The 18,522-nt window shown below is 28.1% G+C and overlaps 1 protein-coding gene across 1 annotated transcript in view; it reads right to left on the minus strand.

Annotated features, from left to right (window-relative positions):
* Positions 1-9,974: 9,974 nt before the first annotated feature.
* The window catches only part of LOC122270416 (cytochrome b-245 light chain-like), a gene marked incomplete in the record, with an annotated part of 16,454 nt that continues 7,906 nt past the window's right edge, over positions 9,975-18,522 (minus strand). Inside the window, 3 exon segments of the mRNA XM_071182805.1 lie at positions 9,975-12,555; positions 14,469-14,550; positions 17,204-17,287. Coding sequence (XP_071038906.1) covers positions 12,436-12,555; positions 14,469-14,550; positions 17,204-17,287 — 286 coding nt within the window.

The following is an 18,522-nucleotide window of genomic DNA, read 5'->3' on the forward strand; positions in this document are numbered from 1 at the left end:
GCGTATCTGTCTAAGAAATTTTAAAAAATTTGCATACATTGACAAATTAGATGAATTTATTTAAAATGTGATTATAGTTGACAGTAAATGTCGTTACGTTCTTAAGCAATCCAAACAATACGAATACGATGTCTAGCATATCTGCCTAAGAAATTTTAAAAAATTTTTATACATTAACAAATTAGATTAATTTATTTAGAATGCTATTATAGTTGACAGTAAATGTCGTTACGTTATTAAAGAATCCAAACGATTAGATGAATTTATTTAGAATGCGATTAGTTGACAGTAAATGTCGATACGTTATTAAACAATCCAAACTATATGAATACGTTATTTAGCGTATCTGCCTAAAAATTTGCATACATTGACAAATTAGATGAATTTATTTAGAATGGGTTTATAGTTGACAAAAAATGTCGTTACGTTATTAAACAGTTCAAACGATGCGAATACGATATCTAGCGTATTTGCCTAACAAATTTTTAAATTTTTTTATACATTTACAATTAAGATGAATTTATTTAGAATGCGATTATAGCTGACAGTAAATGTCGTTATTTTCTTAAACAATCCGAACGATACGAGTACGATATTTAGCGTATCTGCCTAAACATTTGCATGCATTAACAAATTAGATTAATTTATTTAGAATGCGATTATAGTTGACAGCAAATGTCGTTACGTTCTTAAACAATCCAAACGATACGAATCTAGCGTATCTGCCTAAGAAATATTTAAAAAAATTTATACATTAACAAATTAAATGAATTTATTTAGAATGCTGCTATAGTTTACAGTAAATGTCGTTACCTTATTAAACAATCCAAACGATACGAAATCTAGAGTATTTGCCAAAAAAATTTATAAAAAATTTGCATATATTGAAAAATTAGATTATTTTATTTAGAATGTGATTATAGTTGACAATAAATGTCGTTTCGTTATTAAACAATCCAAACGAAAACGATTTCTAGCATTCTAGGCAAAAATGAGATTAATTTCGTAGAACAGCAAAATTGTTTTGATTGAAAAATCTTGTCAATAATCTTTCAATTAATAATTGTCTAGTTAAATAATCTGTGTTAATATGATATCTAGCATATTGGCGGGAGAATTTTTTAAAAATTTGCATTAATTCGATTTTGCAATCTTTTATTCCTTTACTTAGAGATGACATTTAAATAAAAAAAATGGTGGTCTTTTTCTTAAAAAAATTAAAATTATTGACTATTTAAATTTTTATGTTTGTTTGTAAGCTTCTACGATAAAATTTATTAACATTTATAAAATTTATTAACACTTAAGTATCCTGAAAAATTGACAAAAAAAATTACCTTTTCCATTCTTTTTTGGAAAATTGCGGTGCAGTAAAGACTAAGTTTACAATTTAAAAAAAGTGACAAAGGAATTATTTTCGTTTATATTGGTACATTTCCTTACTTATTTCTTTTCGCTGGAAAAGATTTTTATATTTTAAATTTTTTTTTCTTCTTCTTCCTGCATATTTCCCATAGTGTAATCAAAATTACTGGTCATTTTCACGTTTTAGCATAAAGGTGGTTAAAATATTTAATTCAGGCCACCTAACAAATATCAGCAGTTAAAGTTTTAGGGATTTCTCATTAACAAAATTTTTAATTTGCACGCTAGACACGAATATAAACCTACTCCAATATCTTGATATTTTGCGAAATTATAATAATAATCCGACAATCAGTGGATAAGTGACGTGAAATGACCTAGAGTGAAGAGAAGCTACCCTGAAATGCGCTATTCTTGTTTTCATAACGGCAGACGGCCTCCGACTTTGTGTCAGGGGGAGTTCTTACCGTAGACAAATTATATAAGAGTTGGGGGTATTAAATAAGACTGGCGAAAAATGGGGGAACTTAATGATCTGAAATAATTGCGTAACAGTTCCGAGGGTTCGCAAGTAGAACTTTTTCAATAAATACTTAGTTTATTGTAATATAATGTATTATGAAATGAAGGATAGTTTGTCTGTGTCAGGAAGTCCCGTAACCATTCTTCCGGAGTAGTGGCAGCGACTATGGTTATGGGTTTTAACTATTTCAAGTAGGGGTTTTGGGTCATTATTTAAGACAGGTTTTGACTCGGGTCCTAAAGGGAATCGGGGGGGGGAAGCCCCCTTCTTTGAAATGCGTTATTCCTTTTGTTTCCATAGCAGCAGGCGGCCCTAGACTTCGTGGAGAGAGGAGTTCTTTCCATAGACAAACTATAACAGCACTGCTAACTAATTACACAAGCAACAGAAAACTAATGACAACTTTTGGGGGCTAAATTAATATCAAATGAAGAACAATCATAAATTTATTAGAATAACTAACATTTTATACTCAAAACTTTGTCACACTCATAGGCGCAGCGTTGGGGAGGGCATGTGCCTCTTCAATAATTTTTCAAAATTTCAGAATTTTTTTTAGGTTATTCCTTTAAAAAGAAACTATTAATTTAAATTAATTTAATTATTTAAAAAAAACTATTTTTAATTTAATAAAGAATAAATAGCTCATAATAGTTTATTAATAATGTAACGAAGTAATTCTATATATATCACTTTTCGATGTAAGTGGTATCTTAAAAACCATTTAATTAATTTTTTTTAAATTTTTCGTATATTAGTAAACGACTTTTATGTTGATATCATTAAGAGTATTAATATAGCTTATAATTGTGGTTATTAGTTATTTAGCTTAATTTATACACAATATGATTTTTTTTAATTACAATTGTTTTCTAAGAAAATTGTGTAATAATTTTTGAAGACACTGTCTACTTTTTGTGACTGCCGAAAATTTTTTTTATCGTTTTAAGTTATTTCTCTTTCATGGCTTTTCACTTTCAGCTTGCTTGGAACTTTAAATTTTTATTCGGATTTGTTTTAATTATAAATTTTTAGGTAAAAGCTGATAAAATACTTATGTTTTTTATTAATATAATTTTTAAGCAAAAATTTTCATTTCATTCGAAATATCCTTTTGACATTAGTGATTAACTTTAACTGTAACGCACCAATTTTCGGCATTTTCAATGGAATGTGTAACAAACTATTGTATTTAGTTATCACATATCTTTTAACAACCTAAAACCGGATTGCACTAAAAATATTGAAAAAAGGTCATATTATTGCACATAGTATAGGTGTTATTTAAGGGAATTGCACATTTTAACAAAGTACTGGATCTACTTTTCTTTTCCAAGTGATAGTTAAAAAAGAATTAAATCAATAGATCACTAATTACAAGCCTAAACTAATTTTATATTCCTGCTACTCTTTTATTAAAAATACATTTTGTGATACTTAGAATTGCGTTACATTTTGTATATTTCAATCACAATTTTATGTCTGAAAATAAATATTCCCATAAAAACAATTTCCTAACATTTACTTAAAGAAGTAAGTGTTAGTAGATATTGGAAAAATATTTGAATGAAAAGTTTTGATTGTTTAAAAATAAATTTAGAAACTGAGAAAAATCGAATTTTTATATCATTCCTTGAAATAGGATTGTACAGTGTACAATATGTAAATAAATAAATAAAAAAAATTAATTAATAAAATAAATAAATAAAAAATTATAAATAAATAATAATTGACCACCCTGAATATCTTTTAATCTAATGATTTAGAAACTGAGAAAAATCGAATTTTTGTATCATTCCTTGAAATAGGATTGTACAGTGTACAATATGTAAATAAATAAATAAATGAATAAAATAAATAAATAAAAAATTATAAATAAATAATAATTGACCACCCTGAATATCTTTTGATCTAATGATCGAATCTTTACATTCTTAGGACTCAATCTTAACTGTTTGAAGAGTCATGACAAATATGCTAACTAATTAGTGCAGACGATACTTTTAGTCACGGAATCAGACACAAAAACGTACTTTCTCGGAATAAACGTACCTTTTTTTCGACGCATTCAAATTTCTGACCTTTAAAATACAGGAGAAATATAACCTGAATAGTTTGATCCTGGACAGCGATTTAAGTAGGTAGGTAGGTATTTTATTTACGTCTCGCTAGAGCTGCACAATGGGCTATTGGCGACGGTCTAGGAAACATCCCTTAGGATGACCCGAAGACATGCTATCGCAATTTTGATCCACTGCAGAGGAGATGACTCCTCTGCTTTGGTAGCCTGAAGACATGCGGGCGAAGTCCAGCACTTTACGGTAGTACAATTTAACGAGGACCGATACCGCTCACCCTCGGTCTCTACCTAGGCTGATCCAAGTGGTCACCCACCCGCTTACTGACCGCAGCCAGTGATGCTTGACTCCGGTGCTCTACTGGGAACCGTGTCTTTACGATCTACCACTGCGGGGCAACAGCAGTTCAAACTTCAGAATGTTTAATTCATTTTACTTTTTGCGCATTCCACCATACATATCTCAAGAGCATTTTAAGCGAATTGAAAATTTTTTGCACACAATTATAAAATTCCTTTACCCACAGATGATTCCATGCAAAAAGTAACTTCAGTGAATATTTATAATTTTAATTAATTGAAGTTGAAAATCTCTTGAAATTGTAAGGTGCAAAATTTTTTGCATGATTTTAAAAAATATAATTTTACATGACAAAATACAAAATTTGAGCGAAATCGCGGTTGAAAAGATTTTAAAAATCGAACTTTTTTAGAATTGGTTTTTCTATACGGCTATTTTACCGATTTCGCTCAATTTTTCATTTTGCCAATTAAAATTACATTCGGTAAAATGACGTAAAATTTTTTTTATACCTTACAATACAAAATTTTTTTTGATTGATACTAAATAAAATAATAAAAAATAATTAATACTTATTAGATTTTAATTTCAAGATATGGTGAAACACGCAAAAAATAAAATTAACATTAGGAGTTCAAACTTTGGATAGCTCTCCTGATCAAACTATGGGGACCATATTAATCAAATTACGGCTACTTCCTATATTTTGGGGTCAGAAATCCGAAACCGTTAAAAAAGTATGTTTATTCTGAGAAAATATGTTTTTGGGTTATTAATTATGTTATTAATTAATTATGCTATTAATTAACGTATTTGAGGTTACCCTCTAAAACCATTAAAATAGAGTCCTCGTACGTGAAATCTGATCATTAGATCAAACATTAGTCATGGTGTTTCGTTTATTTATTTTGCGCAGTGTACGGAGCACAAAATAATAAGAGAGAAAAATATGAAAAAATATTCTGAATAAATTTCATTCGAATGGCCGATTTAAATTTCTAAAGAAGCTGTTCAAAAATATGCTATTTAAAGATCGTATTAATTTTTTAACCTTCAAAATATAAAGGACGTAACCTGGTAATATAACTCAATTAAATAACCAGAAAAGTAGATACAAATTTAAGTAATGTAATGTAAAGAAAAAATTATTATCTATCATTTAATATTAAAAAAAAAAATCGAAATTTTTTGAATTGTACAGTATGCAAATTTTTTGCACCACCTGAAATTATGTAATTTTAAATGATAAAATCAAAAACTTAAAAGGAATCAACCTATTATTTTCTAAGTAATAAAATATTAAAATAAGTCCTAGCATTAAACTGTAATTTTTCGTGAACTATTTGACTAATTTCGGTTACACTTTGGATTCCATCATCTGAAGTTACGTAAATTAAAGCCTGTATAGATGATAATTTAAATGTTTTGCACACTAAAAAAAAAAAAAAAATAGCAATAAGGGTTATTTGTTCTCAATGGAAATATCTTTGGCTAGACGAGTTTTATAATTTTAGGTAATGTATTAAATTTGAATTTGGTCGAGTTTTGGATTTCTCCGCTTCAAAATTTTCAATGTAAATCAAAATTTTACAAGAATTTGAAAATTTTGATGTTAAAATTTTTCAATAAATGTTAATTAAAATATTAATAAATAATTATAAAAACGATTTTTTTTTTCATGGTTTATCTTTCATTTTTATTTAAGCGAATTTTATAATTGTGCGCAAAATTTTCAATTTGCCCTCAATTATAATCAACTTTTGGATTTCATTATCTAAAATTGCGTAAATACAAATTATGTCCACATACCACACATCGATTCAAATTCTTACATAATTACTAAATTAAATAATAACAAATAGTCATAAAAACTTTTTTTTTCGTTTAAATATCTTTGAAAGAACAATCTTTATAACTGTGTTATTTATTTATTTTTTTACATTTCCTGAAATAATTCCAGAGATATGGCAAAATACACTTAAGATTGAAATTAAAATTAAAGAACCCAGACTTCTAACTGCTCTACTGCCTAAACAAGCTCTCCCCAATTCTTTTTGGCTATGGAACCCTAAATGGCTGACGATCTTCCGCTGGAGCTCCGACTCTTTAAACGAAGTATAGAAAGATAATGCAATATCTGGCCATTCTATTTCGAGTGATCCAAACCCGTCAAGTATCAGTTCTCTTAAGTGACACATTCTAAATTCTTTCACTATATATTTAACACAAAGACAGGCACGAAGCCATGTGGAATATAAACAAACTAATTGTGCATCGAAGTTGCCAGGTACACAAAACAAAAGTATATAAAACAAATAATAAATCTAAGAAGCAGACGAGAAGTAAAAGAAGCAGACGAGAAAGAATTGTATTTCAACTAATTCAAGGTGCGAAACGGCTGTGTGTTTAATTAACTTACCGTTAATTAACATTCTAACTTATGCCGAGAAACTTGGCTCAATTTTAATACGCCATTTTGCTGATAAAGATTCGCTGACGTCATAGGTCACATGCGTAGGTATGGGAGGTCTTCTTGAAAAGTAAATAAAATAATTCCTTTTTTTTTTCTTCAAAATATTTACTAAGACAAGTGAGAGTTGCGGTTGCTCAGGGAACAGAGAGTTCGCTTTCCAATGCGGTAACCCAGGTTCTAATCTCAGTGGTGGCTGGTTGATGCAAAATCTGCTTTCGGATCGCACCAACCACAATACTGACGTAAAATATCTTCAGTGGTAGATGGCTCATGTGTTAGAAACTTTTTACTGTCAATCTAACCGTGGGAGGATGGTCCAATCAAAAAGTCCCCAACGAAGTCTAGTTTGTCCCAATGCTTGATCCGTAAGTTCTCGTCTTCTAGGTTGGGTTCAAATTTACCAGGCAACGGAATCAAACATTGATAGTTGTAAATTCAGAGTCGGGTGGACGGTTCAACGTCGGTCATAAAATAAAATAAGAGTGAAATTTTTTCATTGTTTTATCATGTTATTTTATGTTATATAGAATTTTTCCCTTAAATTGTTTCATTTTGGTTTGTTGGTGACAATTAAAATTGTAAATGAACATAACGTGAAATTAGAGACAAATTGATCATCGTTGAACAGTCGACCCGATTTTGGGTTTACGACTACTGATGTTCAACTCCGTAGCGTAGTAATTTTGAGCTCAATCCAGAAAACAAATGAACTTCTGGATCAAGAATTAGGAGAAATTTGCCTTGGTGGAAGTCTTTTTGATGGAACTAATCCGCATTTGCGTTACATGAAGAAGAAAACCACCCACGGACAGTCTGACGGCAAGGGGACTCTAACTCATGAATCGTCTACCACTGAGGATATTTTATGTCAGCATTGTGGTCGGTGCAAACCGGGTGCGGAATTCGAATCAACCAGCCATCATTGGGATTTCTCAGTTCACCTTATTGGAAGGCGAACGCTCTATACTCTGAGCTCTATTGAAATACTTTCCAAAATGATATCTGTAAAAATTACGCGTTGTTAACATACCCAAGGTTGTTAACATACCCAAGGTAGATTAAGGTTTACTTTATTGAAATTTTAATGCATTGTTATTCCACAACTAAATATTTCGCTGAAGAAGTTGTCTTATTGAAATTAATTTGACCTCGTTCTACCACCTGATTGCATCTACAGAAACTTATTATATAAGGAAACTTTTTTATTACGAAGTAAGATTTTCAATTTGCAAAAATTTTTTTTTTCAGTTTAAAGTTTTACTGTATTTAAAATGTTTGAAAACGGAAAGTTAATTTAAAATCTTTTACAACTTTAATGTCATTGATACATTTTGATTAAAAACAAAAATTAATAAAAGCAGGCGAAAGCACCTGAAAAATTGTTTTGTTTTAAACTAAGCTTTCGTATTGCAAAGTTTTAAGCACAACTATGTGAGAAATGCTACCCTCCTTAAAAAAAAAAGTGTTCTAATTTTAATAAAAAGTTTCGGAATAATTAAAAAACCCACACATAACAGGCCACAGATTACTACTTAAGTAATAAAAAAACAAAACAAAAAAATACCATCAAAATTTAATGAATCTTACAATTTTCTAACAAAATTCGAAGAAAAAAAATCGCCAAGTTACATACGTTTGAGAAATTAAATCATGACACAGATTGTTCAACAATTTTTATTCATAAAAACTGGACCTTAAAGCTTGTCCTCAAAAATGAACAAATATTGGTGTCTAGTATAAAAGACAGTTAACAATTTGTGCATAAACTTCTAGGTCTATTTTTCATTGCAATAACATTATTATTAACAAGGGTTAATTTGAATAGTTTCTGAAAAAAGCTTGAGCAGAAGAGAAAAATTATCTACTGGTCTTTGAGAGCTTGTTAAATGTCTATTATATATGTCAATTCTACAAACGGAGCACCAAGTCTAGAAATTATTCTCCCCTCTCCATACCTGACAACAATGGAGAAATAAAATAACGGAGATTTTATTAGAGACATTTTTTTGGGCTACGAGTAATTTGATACATCATGTTTGTAAGTCGAAAAGAGAAATTGAAAATAATATAAGCACTTACATTTAGCTAAGTATAAAATATGAATATAAATCTTAATCTAAAGATTTTTTTCAACTATTATTTTTAATTACTTAAACTATAAGCACTCAACATACTGCAGTACTGGCAATAGCACCATCTGTTGAGGAAAAAGAGAAGTATTTTTTGCCATTAGCCAAAATTTATCACCAAAAATGTCTTCAAATACAGAGAAATTTGAGAATATAGGGGGAAACAGGAGATAGTCCTAAACTACAGGAGTCTTTGTTAAAAAAACAGGAGACTTGGTAGGTATATGCCTCTCTAACTGATAGAGAAAAATACAAATTTTTATACAAGAAGTTTGAAACTTAGACAAAGTAACCCCAATTGACAATATACCGTTTGTAAATCCGCTTTCGATTATAAAAATTTCAAATTTTATTCAAAACAATTTACAAATGCTAGTATAGATAAGAATACATTTATAGAACAAGCGTTTAATACAATAAAAAATAATTAAAACATAATATATAAATATAAATGCAACAGATAATCATAGATCAAACAAAAAACTATATCTAAAATATTTAATATTAAATGATTCACAAGTAAGTAAGAAGAAAAATTAGAAAACATTATGAAGAGAATAAGTATATCATTTACCAATTTTATGACTGTTTCATTTCACCTGCATTATTTAATGTTTTGTAACAGCATGAAATCACATGCGATTTTCTTATGATAAAAATAGATTTTAATTTAAAATATTTTCAATTAACAATGAATGCACTTTGTCCGCAATTTTTGTAACAAACCTCTGCAGTAGGTTCTTAAAAATTTAAGAATTCTTTGAGAAATTATTAATTCACCTTTAGATCATCTTTCAAGAATAGAAATCTAGCTGTATTTCCGAAAAAAAAAATTAAGGTTGATTAAATGTTTATATCGTTTGCTTTAAGTCGTTTGTATAAACGTTATAAGTCGTTTTTTTTCTTCTTTTTTTTAAATCATAGTATTAAACAAGTGCGATTTTGCGAGAAATTTTTTTTAAAAATCANGGAGTCTTCGTTAAAAACAGGAGACTTGGTAGGTATATGCCTCTCTAACTGATAGAGAAAAACACAAAATTTTTTACAAGAAGTTTGAAACTTAGCCAAAGTAACCCCAATTGACAATATACCATTTTTAAATCCGCTTTCCCATATAAAAATTCCAAATTTTATTCAACACAATTTACAAATGTTAGTATAGATAGGTATACATTTATACAACAAGCATTTAATACAATAAAAAATAATTAAAACATAATATATAAATATAAATGCAACAGATAATCATAGATCAAACATAAAACTATATCTAAAAAATTTAATATTAAATGATTCACAAGTAAGTAAGAAGAAAAATTAGACAACATTATGACGAGAATAAGTATATCATTTACCAATTTTATGACTGTTTAATTTTACCTGCAGTATTTAATCTTTTGTAATTGCATGGAATCACATGCAATTTTCGTACGATAAAAATAGATTTTAATTTAAAATATTTTCAATTAATAATGAATGCACTCTGTCCGCAATTTTTGTACAAAACTCTGCAGTAGGTTTTTAAAAATTTAAGAATTCTTTCAGAAATTATTAATTAGATTATCTTCCAAGAATAGAAATCTAGCTGTATTTAAAGAAAAAACAAAGGTTGATTAAACTATAATATGTCTCTTTTTTTTTAAATCATAGTACATGCTAGATTAAAAATCATAGTACATAATAAACACATGCGATTTTGCGAGAAATTTTTTTTAAAGTCAGTTTAAAAAGTTTTTTGGAAACAATTCAAAGTTACAAATTCTATTATGAATATTTCATTTACAAGTTCTTTTTAGCAAATATCTCAAACTACTATTGGTTTGTTCTGTTTTTAAAAAAATTACAACCATGCATAGGATTTTGGCGTTGCTGGCTAAAGCAAAACAGATTAGGTGCTTTTTCAAATTTCTGGTTAAGAAAGGTGGATTTTAAAAAAGAAAAAAACACTTAAATTACAAATGTAACTCAATATTAACATTTAAATACATATAATATATATTATACATATATTACAACTATAATTAAATTACAAAATCATTACTATAACTGCAATAGCAGAAAAATTTAAGAAGCATAAAATATCACAGTTTGTTCTTCTTATAAAGTTTAATCAACTTGAATAAATTCATGTACTAAACTCTGTATGGCTTTCCTAATTGCTCTCTATGGCTTCGTTTCAATATTTATCATTTACAACTTTTAGGTGATATATTGATGTAATTGCTGCACAAACACTTGAAAGATTTTGCATGTCAGCTAATTTTGATAAAAGTCTGTATATAAACAACCATTTTTAAGATTAAGACGATTGTCATTACATTTTTCTTTATTTAAAGGAGGAATGATAGACACTGGTTTTACAGGCCATTTTTAGATTTTTCACTTCATCTTGTGGTATAAGTCACTATATCCTGTCATAATAAATGACAAAGGTAGGTAGATTGAAAAAACACCATGTCCAACTTCCTCTAGAGGTAAAAGATATTACACTCTCCTCTTCTTAAGAATTACATTTTTATAACACAGTATCATTTACCTCCGACGTACAGGTTTAAAGTAACACAGTCTCACATTAGTTCACATAGAATTCAAATTTGAAAAGATGTTCTTGGAAAAAAAAATTTTTTTTTCATTTGGTTACTTTTATAAACTTAAAGTATTTATGTATTTGAATTTTGAAATACAATAAACCACATAATCCAATCAATCCTGATACTGCCTAAAGGGATATAAGTAAAATAAAAAGTATTTTTTATTAATGAACTCAATAGTTCAACAATTACAGAAGGATATAAATACAAAATATTATAGTGATATTCCAAAAAATAATAAATTATGTCAAACAAACAAAAAGGTGTACACTAATAAATCAATGTGAATAACTCTAAATGTGTTTTATTCCAATAAAAATATTTCAATATAATGATACTAATTAAACTATTAATTAAATGGACCTATTTTTTTATTTCAAATGTAGGTAATAAAAGACTGTCATCAATGAATTAGCAAAAAAGAGAAGAATTTCTTTTTAAAGTCACAATCTTATTTTTCTTTCTATCAAATTTTAATTTACTTCTTCTTTCTTTAAAAATTTATTGCTTTATAACAGTTTTAGTTTCATAACATTTTATACATAAAAAAAAAACATTTTTCATTTTGAGGCTTTTAAAAAAAATTAAATGTGTATCTTTCCCACCAATTATGGGTTTTCAGTTAATGCATTCATAATGTAGGTCAATGCAAAAATCTTTTAAAAGAAAAAAAAAATTAGAGTCATTTAAATCTTCCATTGTTAAATTTTAGTTTAAATTACACCATAAAAAATTAAAAATCATCTATTCTTTAGGCCGTTACTTTTACTTCTTCTTTAAACATGTAAACAAAAACATAACACATCTAAATTAGCAATTCAAAATAAATAACTATATTAGGGATGGAAGGATATTGAAAAAAAAATTATATTGATATTGAAGGATATAGAAAAATATTCCAAAACATATATCTAAATTTGCATAATGTTGAACTTAATTTAAAGCATGTAAACATCAAACATGTGATCAAATTAAGCTAACAAACAGTCTCTTTCATCATACAAATCTGACTGTAATCAGGCTTTACATCACGGACTGCAATGCTACGTTCACTTGATCTAGGGAAAGGTTGCCATTCAAATCCAGACAGAGCAGCCTATAAAATAAAACATTAGAATTTTATGAATTCAATTAAATAATATACACATATAAGTGTGAGTGTACATGTGTGTGCTTATCTATATATATATATGTCATGATTTATGTGATTAATTGGTTATTATTAATAATAACCAAAGAAGCTGGTGAAAGTGATTAATTTAAGCGAATTTATCTCATTTACGGGTTATTATTAACAATAACCAATGAAGTTAGGTTGTGTAATTCTTTCAAATTTTTTTTATGTGTTGCACAGTATAGGCTGTTTTGGGTATAACTAAACCATAAGCTGTCTCATTACCATCATCATGACAAAATAAGCTGACTGTTTATTTTAGAATTTAGGTGGCAGATTCTTTCTTTGCCATTTTTTTGGAGTTTACATTACAGTTTTTCACAAAATAAGACAGTTATTTTTATAGCTTTTCTATAAAACTTATAACTAAATTCTTCAACTAATTTTTCAAAGTCAATTCATTGCTACGTAAAACTTAAATTTCTAGAATAAAAGCTGTTATAATTATAGAAGCTGTTCCTAATAAATGTATAGATTTTAGTAAGAGGATAATAATGGTGAATCTAAAAACAGCACTCAACTTAAATAAAGAATGGAAATGCGGGAGCCGGAATTTTTTCAGAGCTATTTTCTTTTTATTTGAGCTTGGGATAAAACATAACTCCATTTGAAGGTGAAGTTGAGGCTATTAGAACAACAACTCAACAACTTTTGCCAAGAGTGGAAGACTTTGAGTCCTGTTAGTTGACACCATCAATTCAAGCGGTTACATCTTTAGAATTCACAGATTCACATAGAATTAAAAGATGTAAAGAGAATTTTAGGTCTTAATCTAAAAAAGAATACTATATTGCAGTGGGTGCCCTCTCATTGTAATATATATGGAAATGAGATGGCTGATGTCCGAGCTAAAAAAGGAGTTAGAATCTCGCAGTGCTTCCAGGGAGAAATACCTTATTCTTCTATAAACAGAATGATTAAAAATAATGTCAATAAAAAGTATGAGAATCATTTAAATGAACAAATTGGTGATAAGGCATGGAGACAGACTCTATACAGGATCCTAGATCACCCCAAAGAGAATGTGGTTGCTGTCCGGTGGCAACTGGGCATGACTGTCTTACACTTCCCCTCTACAGGCTCAAGTACCATCCTTACCCAAATTGTATTCTGTGCAATGAGGATGCCCAGATGAATGCTGAACCCCTGGGGATTTGTTGAACTGTGGTAGAAAACATATATGACAGATATTGGAGGGCTTGTGAGCTATTACAAGCCTGCAAACTGAATGAGTTTCTAATAACTTTTTGTTTATGTTTTTGATACTTTTTCTATGTTCTAACGTTTTCAATGTTCATATGTTAATAATCTTTCAATGTTTTTATGCAATATGTTTTATTAGATGTTAATTTATGTTCAATGTTTATTCTCCTAGTATGCTTGTGTGGAATGTCTGCACACTCCAACGAATGATATATGTATCAAGTGCTGCTGCTAAAAAGAAAACAAAAAACTTAAATAAAGGAAGAAATATTAGCAAAGATGCATTTTACAGTAGCAAACCTAATCTAACTTTGGCCTCGAACTGTTAAATAACTAATAGACTTTTTTGTTTCAACCATTTGAATGTACATTATAATTCCTACTAATCTTTAGGAAGACTGAATAATTATTTAATTTATGTAAAGATACTAACAGAACATTTCTCCCTAATTATCATTTAGAGTTTACTTTGTTAAATAATAAGGATTAATATTTAAACAATTTTCAAGAAAAAAAGGCAACATATTAATATTGGGAAAGGTTTTTTCTCAATGAAAACATCTGTAAAAAAATTATAGGAATTTACAATTGTTTCAAATTTATAAAACAAGTATGAATTCTAGCAAACTTACTTTTAAATAGACCAATGAGCCTGTCATAACACATGCTCCACCAAAAATTGTTGGCAGAAGAAAAAAACATGGAATAGACAAGCTAAAAATAAATTACAAAAATAACTTACAAAGATTATCAATTCTAAAATGCATTAAATAAAAAAAAATTATTAATTTAAACTTAACTAATGATGAGACTAAATATCTTTAATAAGAATATTTTGATACTACTTCTACAATGGAATATATCTCATTATTAGGCATAAAAAGCATCATGTTTCATTTTGGTAATAGTGCATAGTGTATTTGGTAATAAAACATGTAAAAGAAGCACGCAACTGGTTTTCTAGAAAAATTCAACATGTGTGGCATTTTGTATTTTACTTTCAATATGAGGTTAAGTTTAACAATGACTAGGTTTAATGTAACCATAGTGCATAAAAAATTGTAACTCACATGAAAAAATTTAACCTATTTTCTATTTATTTCACAATGTGTGGGTTAGCCATCTACATGCATATTGGTCATAGCTAGGGTTGCAGGTTTGTTGCGGCGCGAATTTCCGCGAAATTGTCATCTTTTTTCCTAAAATCCGCGAATTTCTCAATATGTCTTGACTTGCGCGAAAATTGCTTAAAATGTGATTTTTTTTTTCATATTTTATTTATTATTTTTATTAAACAGAATTTTTTATTTTCCTGAACCTTAAATTGAACATGTAAAATTGATTAGATATTTAGGGGAGTGAATCAATAGCAAAATGACATGAAAATAGTTTAGAGATAAGAGATAATCACAATCTTGTCAACTAAGGTGGTCTTTCTACACTTAGGGAGGGTAACTGCCTTCCTGAAGTCTGTAAGAGTAAAAAAGAAATTGGAATCACAAAAGAAGGAAAATGTTATAAATCAAATCTTTGACAGAAAAATTGTTATACATGCTATTGCACTGGGCAATGAAATTTCTACTGCCTTTCTACATATCCAGTTAATTTTTCCTAGGCGGCCTCTTGTGATTTCCTAAATATGGATCAGTTTCTTAGATGAAGGGGGGCTGGTAGTTAGTAGGGACTTGTAACTAGTAGTTTGAATGTAGAATGTTTGAGTTTTCACAGCAATTACTTCTTACAAAGCAACAGTCAAGAAATTGCGCGTTGGTGAAGGAAAATTGATCGAGTTTTGGAAATCAAAGACCGAACGCTCCAAAATTGGCAATTCAAAGTTTGTCGCTGCCTAAAAACAGCGTTGACGCAGAAAGATCGTTTTCTAAGTATAAAAATGTATTAAGTGATGAAAGACGAAGGATAAATGAGAATAATCTAACAATGTACAATACTTTGTACCAAAATTCTGTTCATTTAAATAAAAATATTAATATTGTTTGAAATTCAAAGAAATACTTTTGTTGTGTATTTTTAAGCTTTTTTTAATTATTTGCGCAATTTCTGTCATTTGCATCATTTATATAATAAATTTTTTATGTTTAGAATTTGTGTAATTTCAAAATTTCCCGCGAATTTGGGGTCTTTTTTCCCGCGACAAACTTGCAGCCCTAGTTATAACCAACTATTCATATAAGTATAGGTTTACCAGTTCTATAAAAAATGGGACTAGTTACTAAAAATTTAACACTCATCTTAAATTCTTAAACCTGTTCATTTACAAAATATTGATAACAAAGATTTTGAGTTAAATTTGGCAACAAGTTTTAAACTAATTTAATGCTAAAATTTTTTTAATTATCTTTGAAATACTTTAAGTTGTTAATTTCTTTTCTTATTACTATATAAACTATTTAAGTTAATTTTTTAAAGAAAATTGTTATAATTTATAATCAAACTTCTAAATAATCCTTTGCTTAGATTTTGAACCACCTTTCCTCTCTATTTACAAAAGATTCTTTCCCCATAAAACTTGATGATTATTACATATAACCAAAGTTGGCAAGGTTTAGGACAGAATGGATTAATCCACGGTTTAAACCGCCCTGTCCAAAACCCCTTTGTTCAATTTGTCCGAGACATTTTTGTTCAAATTATGTCACAATTTAAAAAAAAAATTTCAAAAATAAAAGGTTAATTTTTGAACAAGAAGCAAAATGAAGACAAGTTTTTGTTTTATTAAAAAAGTTTATTATAATTTTTAATATTGCATTATTTATCCTTATGCAAGAAACATAATTTGTTCAGTATTAAAGGTAGATTTAATGGATAAGATATTCACTTTTGTTAATCAATGAATTGTGCAGGTTCAAAAATCATTGGTCTTTTCCTACTATATTATATTATTTTCCTTTAATAATTTAAAGTAAATTGTATAAAAAGTATTAAATATTTATTAATATATATAATTATTATGTGTAAAATGGTTATACATATAAAATTTTTACCTTTTACCAATGTTCAAGGTTTTGAACATGGGTAACACACTTTAAGAAAGTAAAACCTATGTGTCCTGTCCAAAACCAGTTTAGGAGGTCCAAAATCCCAACCTGGTCATAACAGTGTATTGCTTCATTCTTATTCATATCCTTCCTTATTAACAAAAATAAGCTGATGGTTAAGTGCTTACCCCTAATACTGTATTAGATCTAGAAGTTCTCTAGCAATAAGGATATCAGTAAAGAAATTCTAATAATTTTTATAGTAATAAAGCACATATAAAATGATCATGAAAAAGTCAAGTCACTATTTGACATTAATTTACTATCACGTGCAAATTAATTGACATACTATGTATAAATAAATTTCTCACCAAAGGTACACATAAAATCTAACATAATAGCTTCTGCCATAAGTGCCCAGTTTCATTATGAAGTGTTCAAGATAGCCTTGATACCTGAAAAAACCAAGAAAAAATTTAAATAATAAATGGTGGTAAACGATTTTGTTTTATTTCGATAAACAGTTTATAAATAATTATAAAAGATGCAATCTAAACATAAATGCTGAATGACAAACCCATTTTAATCATGAAAAACAAATCATCATCACAATCACTAAATGACAAAAATCAAAAATGACGAAACAGAATAACTCTTTGTTAAGTAATTCTTGGCGTGGAGTACAGTTGGTATATGTCCCCTCAATAATTAGAAATCTCAAAAAGTCCCTAAAATATTTCAGACAAATGAAGAAAAAAAAATGTATGGAAATTCTAAGTTATAAACAAAATAAGAAATTAAATAAAAATGTACCCTGTTTTCAATATTAAGTAAATGGAAGAAATTCTTTAAGCTTTTGAGAACAATTTAAATGTATTGAAATAATTGAAACAATTTAAATGCATTGAAATGTATTGTAAAAAATTTTGAGAACAATTTTCAACCCCCACAAAAATGCGGCACACTGAACTGAGTCAACAACTGACAAAAAACTAGACATTGTGTTTTTCTTCAACAGATTGCAACCAAAATAATCTTGCAACAAAATTTCGAATAATTTGAACACAATGTTTCGCTTTTCAAAATGTTTTGCTATTTCATTACCAATGCAGAAAATAGCACATTTTCCACCTCAAATTGTGTTTATTTTACTTACTTTCAAACTAAGTTAGCATATGATATTTCAAACTATTTAATTGATAAGGTAGCTGGATGCTAAAAGGTTAGTCCAGATTCATTAATCCCTAATGAAAGCCAAATGAAAATAAAAAAGAAAATATATTAATGTAGTTTTTCTCACATTATTTACAATACAAAAAAAGGACTTTTGTTATATTTATGCAAGGGTTAATTAATTTATAGATAGGGTTAATTAATTTATAAATAATTTAATTAATTTATAGATAGGGTTATTGCACTATTCGAAATAGCTATACTATCCATAGCAAAAAATATATTTAAAAACTTTGCATCTACTTCATTCTTACACTAAGATAATAGATAAATGATAGATAGAACTGAATAAATACACGAGAAGAAGAGTTAAAGATATATATAAAAATGCATGTGGTATTATCTATTGAAAATAGATACAGGAGAGTTTCTATCTACTGACAATAAGTACATCAGTGATATCTATCTGATAACAATAGATACAACAGTGCAGTGGCGTACGCAGAATTTTTTCAAG

The sequence above is a fragment of the Parasteatoda tepidariorum genome, chromosome 6 (assembly GCF_043381705.1).
Source record: "Parasteatoda tepidariorum isolate YZ-2023 chromosome 6, CAS_Ptep_4.0, whole genome shotgun sequence".
Taxonomy (NCBI): Eukaryota; Metazoa; Arthropoda; class Arachnida; order Araneae; family Theridiidae; genus Parasteatoda; species Parasteatoda tepidariorum.